Here is a 12,759-nt window from a genome sequence, read left to right on the forward strand (position 1 = left end):
GCAGCTGTGCAAACCTTTGAGATATCTGTAGTCTTCTAATTCTGACTTCTGGGGCATCCTAAATTATAATTGCTCCACCAATGACAGCTGCCCTTTCAGCTGCTATGGTCCTAAGCTATGGAACTCCCCATCTAAACTTCTCTCCTTCTCCACTTTCTGTCTTCCTTTAAAACATTCCTAAAAAACCTACTTCTTCGATCTATTTGTCTCCTGCCCATGAATCTCTCTATGTGGATTGGTGTCAAAATATGCTTAACATTCCTGTGAAGCACCTTGGTATGTCTTATTGTGTTAATGTTGCAAAAAAATATGAACTGTTGTTGAAATCAACTCCACCGAGTACAGTATCCTGTCACCACGTCACCCTTTATTCACACATGGAGAATCCTTAACACTGATCCAGCTTCCTCAGAGCCAGCTCTCAAAGTGAACAGGATATCTGACACTCCTGTTCTTATCTGTCAGCCAGGGCTGTCTGATTTGACCAGATTAATAACCACAATCAGGGGACTCATAATCTATGAGGCCCATCTGGATGACCTTGATACAATCACTTTAGTTGTCATGGGTATTATTTAACAGGGAAGGATATTCTAAAATAATCTCTAGTACTAGGCCTATACTTCAGTGAGAATAGGATCAACTGTGTTAATGTTCATTTTCCCCTTTTCGCTCTTGTAATATCAGAGAGGTAAGGCTCCACATATGTTCAAAAACAAAAGCTAAGATTTTGTAAGAGAATATTATTCATAGGAAGTGACGATCGCACATTGTAATGATTACATTCATATTCTACAGCATGAGGGTTCCTGATTGTCTGGTTTGCCATGTTGGGAGAGGTGTGGTTCCTATTGTTTAGAACTGTTCCCTGCATGATAATAAGACTGAAAAGGCTGTGACCTTGGGATTGTGGAACAAATAAAAATAAACATATTTTCTTTAAGTAATTCCTTTTCCCAAAAATATTTGAAGAAAGTGTTCCCTCAAATGTTTCTTCTTTCTTTAAGGCACTTCTTACTTCAACTTTTTAACTTTTGAATCCAGATATTGTAACATTCATAGGAAGATTTTTATATTAAAACTGGCTTCCTTCATCCAATGGCAGAATAATATGTCCATATTTTCATTGATCCATGATTTAACTGTAAAGATAAGGAAGTTTATTTTAATAATGTTGAAATGTAGGTAGTTTGCTTCAATCTACTGAGATCTGAACGATAGAAGTGCCTTTGAATTAGACAGAAAATGCTTTAGTACCTCAACAGATCTGACAGTATCTGTGGAGAGAAAAAGACAGTTAACGTTTTGAGCCCAGTGACCCTCAACTGTGACAAAGTGTCATTGGACTCAAAACATTAACTGTCTTTTTCTCTCCATAGATGCTGCCAGACCTGCTGAGTTTCTCCGACCACTTTCAATCTTTGTTTCAGATCTCCACAATCTGCAGTTCTTTGTTTCAGTTTTGCCTTTAAAATAGACTGCTTTATGGTAATTATTTAGCTTATGTCAGCAAAATGTAAGAAAAATATTTTAAGTTTGTTGATTCATAAACTAAATAAATAATTAATGTCTAATTATTGAGACATGGTCTATGATTTAACTACCTAACCTAGAATTAATGACAAATAGTTCTTGGAATTGATGCAAGCATTGTCTCAACTAAACTTAAATAGTGACCATAAGTGAATATATGGCTGTTAGTTTTATTACACCGTAGTGACTACCGTATATTTTTATTCTTCCGTGTCTAGGGCATGCACTTCCTGTGTGACACTATTGTAGAATGTTGGGACCATGATCCTGAGGCTCGTCTTACAGCACATTGTGTGGCTGAGAGGGTTAATATGATAGTACAAATGAACTGTGAAGATTTTCTCAATAACAACACAAGCAGTGAAGCAAGCAAGGAAGGAGGTTCAAATCACTCAGATTTTGGAAACCCTACTGAACATAAAAGTATTGAACTAGTCACAGATCAGTGAACAAATTGGAGCAGCAAGAGAAGCAAACATTTTGGTCTCTGTACATGAAACATCACATGACTGAATGCCAAAATAAAAGGAGGGTGTCCTGCGAATAAAGCTCATTGACATGGTGCATTATTGCTAACTTTATTTGATAAGGACAACACGGCATACAGAGGACTGCAGATAAGTGCACACTTTATCTAAGCAGAATTCCAGGTAGTGCACTGAATGACACATACGTAACATTATGACTGAATCAGAATATCTGTATAATACTTTTTCTTATAAAGTGCTATGACATTTTCTGTGGATCGTGGAAATGATCCCAAAATGGCAAATTTGCTGGAAATGTGACAATACAGCATTTTAATCTTTTTTTTTACACAATAGATTCTCTGAAAAAAAGATTACATTACACTTTGCGTATGTATGATGGTACTTTTTGGTACTAAAGATTAATACATTTGTTAAAAGTTTTATGTGAAAATCCTGATATTTCACATGATGTTAATTTCATATGTCTATTCATATCAGCAGAAAAAAAAAGTGTTGGTGAAACTTGAGGAATTAAATGCCCAGGACGTGATAGCTTACGTTAGCGTTTTCCAAAATTCCCTAGATTGTAGAATCGCTCCAGCAGATTGAAAATCTAACTTTGCTATTCAAAAAAAGGAGATAGGGTGTAAACAGTGAGCTACAGTTAGCCTGAAATCAGGAAAATGTAGGAATCGATCATCAAAGAAGTCTTAATAACTATGATTTTCTAAGTCAACATGGATTTAGGAAAGGGAAATCATATCTGATAAAAATGTACTTTTTGAGGACATAACCGTTATACGTAGTACAAATTTCCAAATGGTATATAAAAAGGTGGTGTTGAGGGTAATATTTTAGCAGGGATGGAGGAATGGTTAACAAAAGAGGAGCAGAGAGTGGGCATAAACTGGATATTTCAGGCTGACAAGTTATAACTAGTGGAATGGCCTCAGCTGTTTGCAATATATAATAATGACTTTGATGAAAAGACAGAATAATGGATCCAAATCTGCTGACAGTATGAAACAAGTAGGAATACTAGTTGTGAGGAAGACACAGAGGCTGCAAAATGATATAAACAGATTACAGGAATGGGCATTAGAGTGGCATTTTATTCATTTTGCTAGGAAGAAATGAATTTTTTTGAAAGGTGTGAACCTCAAATATTCATTTTGAGAGAGACTTGGGTGCGCTTGTAAAAGGAATACACGTTACGATGCAGGTTTGGCAAGCAATTAGAAAGGCAAATGGCATGTAGGCCTTTATTGCGAAGTGATTGGAGTTTAGGGATAAGGATGTTTTGCTACAATTGGTAAGGCTTTGGTAAGACCAAATTGTGCACCATTTTGATCTCTGTACCTAAGATGTATGGAATGAGCTGCCAGAGGTACAATTACAACATTTAAAAGGCATCTGGATGGTTACATGAATAGGAAGGGCTTGGAGGGATATGAACCAAATACTGGCAAATGGGATTGGATTAATTTAGGATCTTGGTCAGCATGGACAAGTTGGACCGAAGGGTCTGTTTCACACAACTGTATGACTATATGACGCAATATACTTTCCCTCAAGCCTATACAGCACAGAACTGAAAAAGGCAAATTACTTTGAATATGCAGAAATGAGCTTGGTCATCTGGAGAGATCAGGAGATTCCAAATCTTCTTTGCAAAGTTGCTTCTCTGTTAACACATAATTTCTCTATATATAGCTGATAAATTCCCTGCATTTATTCCCTGTGGGAGTGACTCTGGCTCCATGTCAGAAGCATACAATTTTTCTTATGGTTGGCATTTGCCAACCATGTTTCAAATACTGAGTTTGGCTTAACATTCTGCTAAAATATACAAGTTCTTTTTTCAAAAATAATGCTTTTTAGTGGGTTACTGAGAGAGTCATAAGATAACTTATGACCAATACAGTTTAAAGCTGAAATTCAGTGAAAGATTTTAGTGTTTCCTTAACTCCAATACCACCTTAATATTAATTGTAATCTTCCAAAATTACCTGGATTCTGGAAAAGTCTCAGCATTCTGGAAATCCACAAATTTAACAATCCTATTCAAGAAAGTAGGGAGGTAGAAAGCAGGAAACTGTATGCCATTTAGCCAAAATCTATAATTAGGAAAATACTCGAATGTATTTTTCAGGAAATAGTCATGGCCATTTAAATACTGATAATACAAAACATGCAGAGTTAACGTTGATTAATGAAAAGGGAAGTCATATTTGACAAATTTTGGAGAGCTCTTTGAGGATGGAACAAACATGGTGAATAAAAGGGAACTGATAGAGTCAGCATATTTGGTTTTCAAAAGGCATTCAATAAAGTACCACATAAAAGTTGATAAACAAGACATGATGGTGTTATGTTTAACATACTAGCAAGCATATAGAATTATCTAACAACAGGGAGAAAAAGAGTCAGAATAAAAGTAATTTTCAGCTGGGCAAACTGTAGCTAGTGAGGTATTGTGAGGACCAGTGCTTGAACTTCAACTATTTACAGTATATTAATTGCTTGAATCTTGGGACAGATTTGCATTGTGGTCAGATTTGTTAAAGCTATGAAGACAGATGGGAAAGCAAGTTGTAAGGAGGTTAGAGTCCGTAAACAGGTGTGGATAGGTAAAGGAGCAAAAAAATTGGCAGGTGAAGTATAATGTGGGAAATGTAAGGTCAAATACTGCAGTAGGAAGAATAGAAATGAAGGATATTATTAAATGGAAAGAAAATGCAGAATGCTGTGGCATAGAGGGATCTGTGTGCCCTTGTTAATGAATCACTAAAAGTTAGCATACAGGTACAGCAAATAATTAAGATGGCAAATGGAATGTTGTCCTTTATCACAAGGGGATAGAATATTATAGAAGCCCTGTTACAACTGTAAAGGATGTCGGTATGAGATAACACTTAGAGTACTGACTGCAGTTTTGGTCTGCTTATTGAAGGATAGATGTACTTGAATTGGAAACCGTTCAAAGAAGGGTCAGTAGGTTGACTTCTGGGATGAACTGCTATCTTATGTGGAATGGTGAAGCAGGTTTGAAGGGCTGAATGGCCTACTCCTGTTCCTATTTCTTATGCATCCAGTTAATCAGTGCACTGGTGATGTACTACTGAACTTAGCAAACTGGGGAGATGCCACTTTCAATTTATAATTTGTGCTTAGCTAATTTAGTTTTGGTCCTGGGGAATCCTGATTCCTGGATTGTAGAGGAACAGTAAAAGGAAATTGTGAGACGTACAAGACACAACTTTTCATCATCATCTCATTAAACCTTTTAGGCAGTGTGGGTGTGGGTATGGGTGAAATCAGAATTGGCTCAGGTATAATACTATCCCACTATAATGAATGGCATGCTAACAATGGCCACTTAAGTAAGATAAAACTGGAAGATTTCAGATGTTTACAAGACCACATCGCTTTCAGAAGAAAAATTAATTATGGGAATGCCCCTTAGTTATTTGATTTTAAATGTACTTGTTTTGAATCTCTGAGTTGTTCTCAAACTTCAAATTTCAGTCATTAAATTACAACTGTAAAACATTCTTGCATTGTATACCAGCTGTTATGGAAATTGTTATTGTTTCCACAAGTTCAGCTTCAAGAACATGGACTTTGTTCACTCTTGCTGTTCTCCACCTTCAACTTGATTTCTGGCTCTGTGACTTATAGGAGTTTAGGGACACAGGGCAAGTATCAGGGGGGACTACAAAGACTGCACATTCCTCAAATTCATGCCTCCTGCAGCAATCTGAATAACTTTAGAACGTATAGCACATGGAAGGAAACAAAATTATAACAGATCAAGTTAAATGCTAAGCTGCATTTCACAACAAAATTACAGGCTAACTAGAGCACTGTTGTATTCCCTTTAAATTATACCTTGCTCTGTTAGCAGAAGTGGTTTAGTGGAATGGGATTGGAGGCACGTATGACTGGTAGAAGACTGTTAAAGACAAGCAACAGAGGTTCTAAAGTATAAGATTTTATAACATATAAAAACTGTATTGTACCTACAAGAACAGAGACCTGATATTTGTACAAAAGATGCAACACGGAGTGTGAAAATCTGATTTGGAACTCCCTTTTATGTTATGTGAAACACAATCAATTGCTTGTAATTTGAATTTTGATCTTTGAATTTAGTAGTGTTTGTGCATCACTTTATTGTTTCATTTAGATGTGTACATTTACCTCCTTTATGCCTTGTGGAGGACATGACATGGCAAATTTCTTCAGGCCTCCAAGATACAGATTTGTTGCTGGAAAATATACCGGGTTCTCCTGTACCTAGCTAGTCTTCCTGTGTGCAGATTTAATATTCTCCTGTAATGAATTTCCTTTCCCACTGTGATGATCTAGCACATCAGAGAAATCAGATGCAAGCCTAATGCCTCATGATGCAGTGTACTTACCTACCCTGCAGTAAGTAGATTTATCTGCAAGCATGGTATTCACTGTATTTCATTCATTGATACAAAGTCATTCACTGGTATTATGCTACATTTGAAAATACTTCTCAAAATCTGAGGCAATTACATTTTTGCAGTTGCTTCCTTATTCAAGTTGAGTTTTTAAAAGATCTTGGCTTAGTTAAGTGATAAAGCACCATCTGGAAGCAAAAAACAAATACAGTAGAATTGCATCATGTGGCCATTGCTAGGATTCTACAATTTTTATTTCACAAATGATACTATAGTTTCATTACAGTACATATACTGCACTATGAATGTAGTTATGGGTGGCTAAAGAATAGATAAGTTCATAATTTAGTTAAATAGTCTGAGGACTACAGCATAAAAAACCGTTCAAGTAGTTTATCTGGATTCTGAGTTTAAACAAGAGAAGTTGTTCAATCTGTACTGGCTCCTTTGTTTATAATCAATGCAGTGGCATAAAAACTGAAAAAATTGTAATGATTAAAACGGAAATCAAAGGACTTTGGGCTCAGAGGCATTAGTGTATCATTATTACCATTATGTGATTCATAAAGATTATCCAGACCATTGTTTATATACATGTTGTCTTATAGGTTGATCCTTTATGAGTGACCAACATAATTAGAGGTATCAAAATTAAATAAACCATGAAAATCAGGCTTGTACGCCTTGCTGTTATCTGAATCCTGAGATTTACGTTACTCCATCTGTTTTATATTTTACAATGATGTAATGGAAAGTCAAGCCTAACTGTTACTTTGAACTCTATGAACTATTCCTTTTTGAAATTCACATCACATGAGTTTTTCTGGATTAACAATAAAACATGTGTGATTGAAATGGAAAGATCTTCAGTGTCGTGGGGTAGAATATTCTCATCTGTGTACAATTTAAACTTTTTTGTCTATTTTAATTGCTGCTGATATTTAATGCAATAAATACATTTCAGCATGTAGCCACAATAGATGAATAGCCAAATTTAGTTTCTAGTGATGCACTGATAAAAATAATTAACTTCTAGTGATGCTTTAACAACAATAATTGACATCGCTAAACTAATAAAGTCATTAAGTACAGTACATAAACAAAAAATGCTGGAGAAACTCAGCAGGTCTGGCAGCAACCGTGGAGAGAGAAACAATTGTTTCGAGTCTGATGATCCTTCATTAGAACTAAAAGCAGCTGAGAAAATGTGGTGCTTATATGCTGGAACTTACACTGATCACAGGGAACGAGTGGGCAATGGAACACAATAAGTTTAATTGGAGATGGAGCCCAAAGAGAGAAAATAAAGAAGGGGGAAGCAATTAAAGAGATGACTGATAATAAGCCAGGGGAGAAATAAATGCTAACTGGATGCTAATGGGAAGTGTGCACAGCTGAAAATGGGTTGGCTGTGCTTGGAGCAACATATAAAAAACAAGAACTGAGAGTGGTTAATGATCATGGAGCAGAGCTCTGAAATTGTTAAACTCAACATTGAGTCCTGAAGGCTGTGAGGTATGTAGGCAGAAAAGGAGGGTTTGTTCCTCCAGCTTGCAACAAACTTTGCTGGAGCACTGCCATCAGTCTCAGACAGAAATGTTGGTCAAGGAACACAGTGGTGTGTTGAAGTGGTAGGCAACCGGAGGCTTGGGGTCATTTTTACAGACAAAGCAAAGTGTTCCATAAAGTGAGACAACAAGGTGTAGAGCTGGATAAACACAGCAGGCCAAGCAGCATCAGGAAGGCTGATGTTTTGGGCCTAGACCCTTCTTCAGAAATGGGGGAGGGGAAGGGGGTTCTGAAATAAATAGGGAGAGAGGGGGAGGTGGATAGAAGATGGATAGAGGAGAAGATAGGTGGAGAGGAGACAGACAGTGCAGAGTCACAAAACAAATCGATAGATTCATAGAGGATGGAAACAAACCCTTTGGTCCAACTTGTTCATGCCGACCAGGTTTCCCAAATTAAATTAGTCCCAATTGCTGCCGTTTGGCCTTTATCTCTCTAAATCTTTCCAATTCATGTACTTGTCCAAGTGTCTTTTAAAATGTTGTAACTGTACCTGAAAGCAACACTTCCTCTGGCAGTTCATTCCACATACGCACCACCCGCTGTGTGAAAAAGTTGCCCTACAAATCGCTTTTAAATCTTTTGTCCCTCACCTTAAGCCTATGCCTCTAGTTTTTAACTCCACTACCCTAGGAAAAAGGCCTTTGCTTTTTACCTTTTCTGTGCATCTTTTATGAATCTCTGCAATGTCAAGTTTCAACGTCCTACACTCTAGGAAAAAAGTCCCAGGCTATCCAGCTTTCGAACACCTTAGAACTCAAACCCTCCAGTTCCTGTAACATCCTTGTAAATCTTTACTGTACCCTTTCCAATTTAATAACACCCTTCCTACTGCAGGGCGACCAGAACAGTATGCAGTACTCCAAAAGTGGCCTCACCAATGTCCTGTACAGCCACAACATGATATCCCAACTCCTATATTCAATACTCTGTGTAATAAAGAAAAGCGTGCCAAACACCTTCTTAACCACTCTGTCTGCCTGTGAAGCCACTTTCAAGGAACTGTGTAACTGAACCCTTACATCTTTCTGTTCAACAACACTCCCCAGGGCCCTACCAGTAACTGTGTTCGTCCTGCTCTGGTTTGTTTTACCAAAATGAAACACCTCACATTTATCCATTTTAAACTCTATTTGCCACTCCTTAGCCCATTAGCCCAGCTGATCAAGATCCTATTGTACTCTTAGATAACTTTCTTCACTGTCCACTATACTGCCAATTTTGGTGTCATCCACAAACTTACAAACCATGCTTCCTATACTCTCATTCAAATTGTTTATATAAATGACAAACAACATTGGACCTAACACTGATCCCTGCGGAACACTACTGGTCACAGGCCTCCAGTCTGAAAAAAAAACCGTTTCCTACCATCGAGTCAATTTTGTATCCAACTGGCTGGCTCTCTCTGGATCCCACATGATCTAACTATTCTAATCAGTCTAACAGGCAGAACCTTGTTGAAAGTCTTGCTCAAGTCCATGAAGACATCCCCTCCAACAATTTACGCACCACTGATGAGAGACTCACCAGTTTATAGTTACCTGACCTTCCTTTGCAGCTTTTCTTAAATAAAGGCATAACATTAGCCACCCTACAATCTTCTGGCACCTCACCCATGGCTGTAGATGGTACAAATGTCTCTGCTAGGCACCCCGTAATTTCTTCGCTAACTTTCCACAATGTCCTAGAATATACTTGATCAATTTCTGGGGATTTATTTCATTTGATGTGTTTTAAGACCTCCAGCACCTTTTCTGGACTGTTTTCAAGATATCACTATTTATTTCCCCAAGTTCTCTAGCTTCCATGTCTTTCTCCACAGTAAATACTGACACAAAATATTCATTTAGTATCTCACCCATCTCCTATGGTTCCATTCATTGATATCCTTGATGATCTTTAACAGGCCCAATTCTCTCCTTAGTTGCTGTTTTGCCATTAATATACTTGCAAAATCTCCTTGGATTCCCCTTAATCTTATCTACCAAAGTTATCTCAAATCCCCTTTTTGCCCTCCTGATTTCCCTCTTAAGCTTTTTTATTCACTTGTGGCATATGGGCTTTGCTGCCTGGCCAGCACTTATTGCCAGTCCCCAGTTGCCCTTAAGAAGATGGTAGTGAGCTAACTTCTTGAACTGCTGCAGTCCATGTGCTGTGAGCTAACCCACAATACCATTAGGGATAGAATTTCAGCATTTTGACCCAGCAGCAGTAAAGGAACAGTGATATATTTTCAAGACAGGATGGTGAGTGGTTTGGAGGGGAACTTGAAGGTGGTGGTTTTCCCATATGTCTGCTGCCCTTGTCCATCTAGATGGAACAGTTGTTGGTTTGGAAGGTGCTGTCTGAGGATCTTCGGTGAATTTCCACAGCGCATCTTGTAGATTATACACACTGCTGCTACTGAGCATCGGTGGTGGGAGGGAGTGGATGTAGTGACAATCAAGCAGGCTACTTTGACCGGGATGGTGTCAAGCTTCTTGAATGTTATTGGGGCTGCACTCATCCATGAAAGTGGGGAGTATTCCATCACATTCCTGACTTGTGCCTTGTAGGCTTTGGAGAGTCAGGAGATGAGTTAATCGCCACATTATTCCTAGTCTGTGACCAGCTTATAGCCAGTGTGTTGGTATGGCAAGTCCAGTTGAAGTTCTGGTCAATGATAACCCTCAAGATGTTGATAGTGGGGATTCAGAGATGGTAATACCAGTGAATGTCAAGGGGTGGTTGTCAGATTGTCTCTTATTGGTGATGGCAATCTTTTTTTCTCTCTCCATTCACGGGATGAGGGTATTGTTTTTAAGGAAGCATTTATTGCCCATCCCTAACTGCCCAGAGGGTAGTTGAGAGTCAACGAAATTGCTGTGGGTCTGGAATCACATGTAGGCCAAACCAGGTAAAGATGGCAGTTTCCTTCCCTGAAGGACATCAGTGAACCAGATGGGTTTTTCCAAAAAATTGGCAACGATTCACTGGATTCTTAATTCCAGATTTTTTTTTTTTTTTTTTAAATTGAATTCAAATTCCACCAGCTGCTGTGGCAGGATTTGAACCCAGAATGTTATCTTGGTCTCTGAATTAACAGTTCAGCGATAATACCACTAGGCCATTACCTCTCTAGCTATAGAAACCATTGATCATTCACTGCAGCTCAAAGCATGGATGAAGGAAGCCCACACGGTGAATTTGCTTAGTGCAGCTGAGAAATATTGCTGCTCTGAAAAGCCTAGGGGTGGTGTCAGTTTAATAAAACAAATTGATTGTCTGTGGAAGAGTTAGAGTTGTGCACATGTGTAGATGCTAGAACACAACTGTAGAAATTCAGTTAAACACAATCTCAGGGGGGTAAAGAGACTGAATTACCAGAACGTGAGTAGTTGTTGAATCTGTAAGGGGAAGCGGCTTTGAAGGCATTTCAATACTTGATCTCTTGAAGAAGAAGAATTTGAATACTTTGAACCTAAATGAGAAAGCGTTGTTGAGATTTTGTGATGTAAAAATTTCACTAACATCCAAGGGGACAGCTGAGAAGTCTGTGAGACCCATTTACACTATATCTGCTATTTGATAAGTTCTCTGGGATGTCTGAACAAGTTTGTCTGTTAAGCCAAATTTATCCACATGTTAATTCTGGATTTTAGAGAGTTTAAGTTACATATATATTGTAAGCATTTTACTTTTAAACTTTCAAAAAATATTTTTGTTTGCTCAAGACCATAAAGTTGAGAGTCTTTATTTGTTCAGTAAGCAGCTGGGATCTCAAACATCATCTAAACAAACAAAAAACAAAATAGTTACTGCTCCCTAACTACATCATCCCATTCATTTGGTGACCTTCTCTGGAATTACCTAATTGATGCTGAAAAACTTTCCTTACTAAAATATGGGGAAAATAATCCCCTCAACTCATCAAAAAATAGTACCTCCAATATCCCAGTGTATTTTTGTCCCATCTGAAGGACAGATACATCAGAGATGGCAACACTGTGATCAGGAGGGTATAAAATAATTGCTGGCCGTACCAGTTACACCTTCACCCATGAAGAATAAAAACATTTTAAAATTTAAAATTAACCATTTTGCTTTAAGCCAAGAACCTGAAAGTAAAATTAAAGTTAGCTTTAAAATAATGGCTGAGATGATGCTGCATACTCTCAAGCATTTGAGGGTAAATTAAGAACACTGTTGCCATACCAGGTATTCCCATTCTACTTGCAAGGAAAAAGGTTTATTTGAATAAATGTAAAACCTAAGATATTGACTGTTCTTACTGTGAACTCTACGCATTGTTCATTTGATAGACTTTGCTTTAGTTTAGCTTGGTTGTAATTTTATATTACTGCAAGATAACTTCATGCTTTTCAGAATGCGCACAGCAGAACACTGATATTTCCTTAACATCCTAACTTATTGGCTAACTAGACCAGGGCAGGAAAAAAAAGATGACAGAAGTCACTGGAGATGTAATATCTGCTTCAGAATTGACCAGTGATCTGTAATCCAAAAAAATCACAAAACCCCAATATTTTTGACAAGAGTTATTTCTGTACTTTTAACTGTGAGAAACAGTTCTTTCCAAAGCATAGCTGTAGTCAACCATATTCAATGATTTATAATGACTTGAATTCTTGAATTCTTGGTTGCTGACCACTATCCATTAATATCAATTTTGCATCATATATTCTGCATTTTCTTTGACAACTCCAAGGTGCAACCGGGTAAACTTTAAAAGAAAATATCATAAAATCGAC

The 12,759-nt window shown here is 37.6% G+C and overlaps 1 protein-coding gene across 3 annotated transcripts in view; it reads left to right on the plus strand.

The window, feature by feature from the left end:
- Positions 1-2,293, plus strand: part of tgfbr2l (transforming growth factor beta receptor-like) — a 90,560-nt gene extending 88,267 nt beyond the window's left edge. For all 3 annotated transcript variants that reach the window (XM_020526790.2, XM_020526791.2, XM_048599510.1), the window contains exon 7: positions 1,752-2,293. In XM_020526790.2, coding sequence (XP_020382379.1) covers positions 1,752-1,982 — 231 coding nt within the window. In that variant the 3' untranslated portion in view covers positions 1,983-2,293. The remainder of the gene's footprint in view (positions 1-1,751) is intronic.
- The last annotated feature ends 10,466 nt before the right edge of the window (positions 2,294-12,759 follow it).

The sequence above is a fragment of the Rhincodon typus genome, chromosome 7 (genome assembly GCF_021869965.1).
Source record: "Rhincodon typus isolate 14 chromosome 7, sRhiTyp1.1, whole genome shotgun sequence".
NCBI lineage: Eukaryota > Metazoa > Chordata > Chondrichthyes > Orectolobiformes > Rhincodontidae > Rhincodon > Rhincodon typus.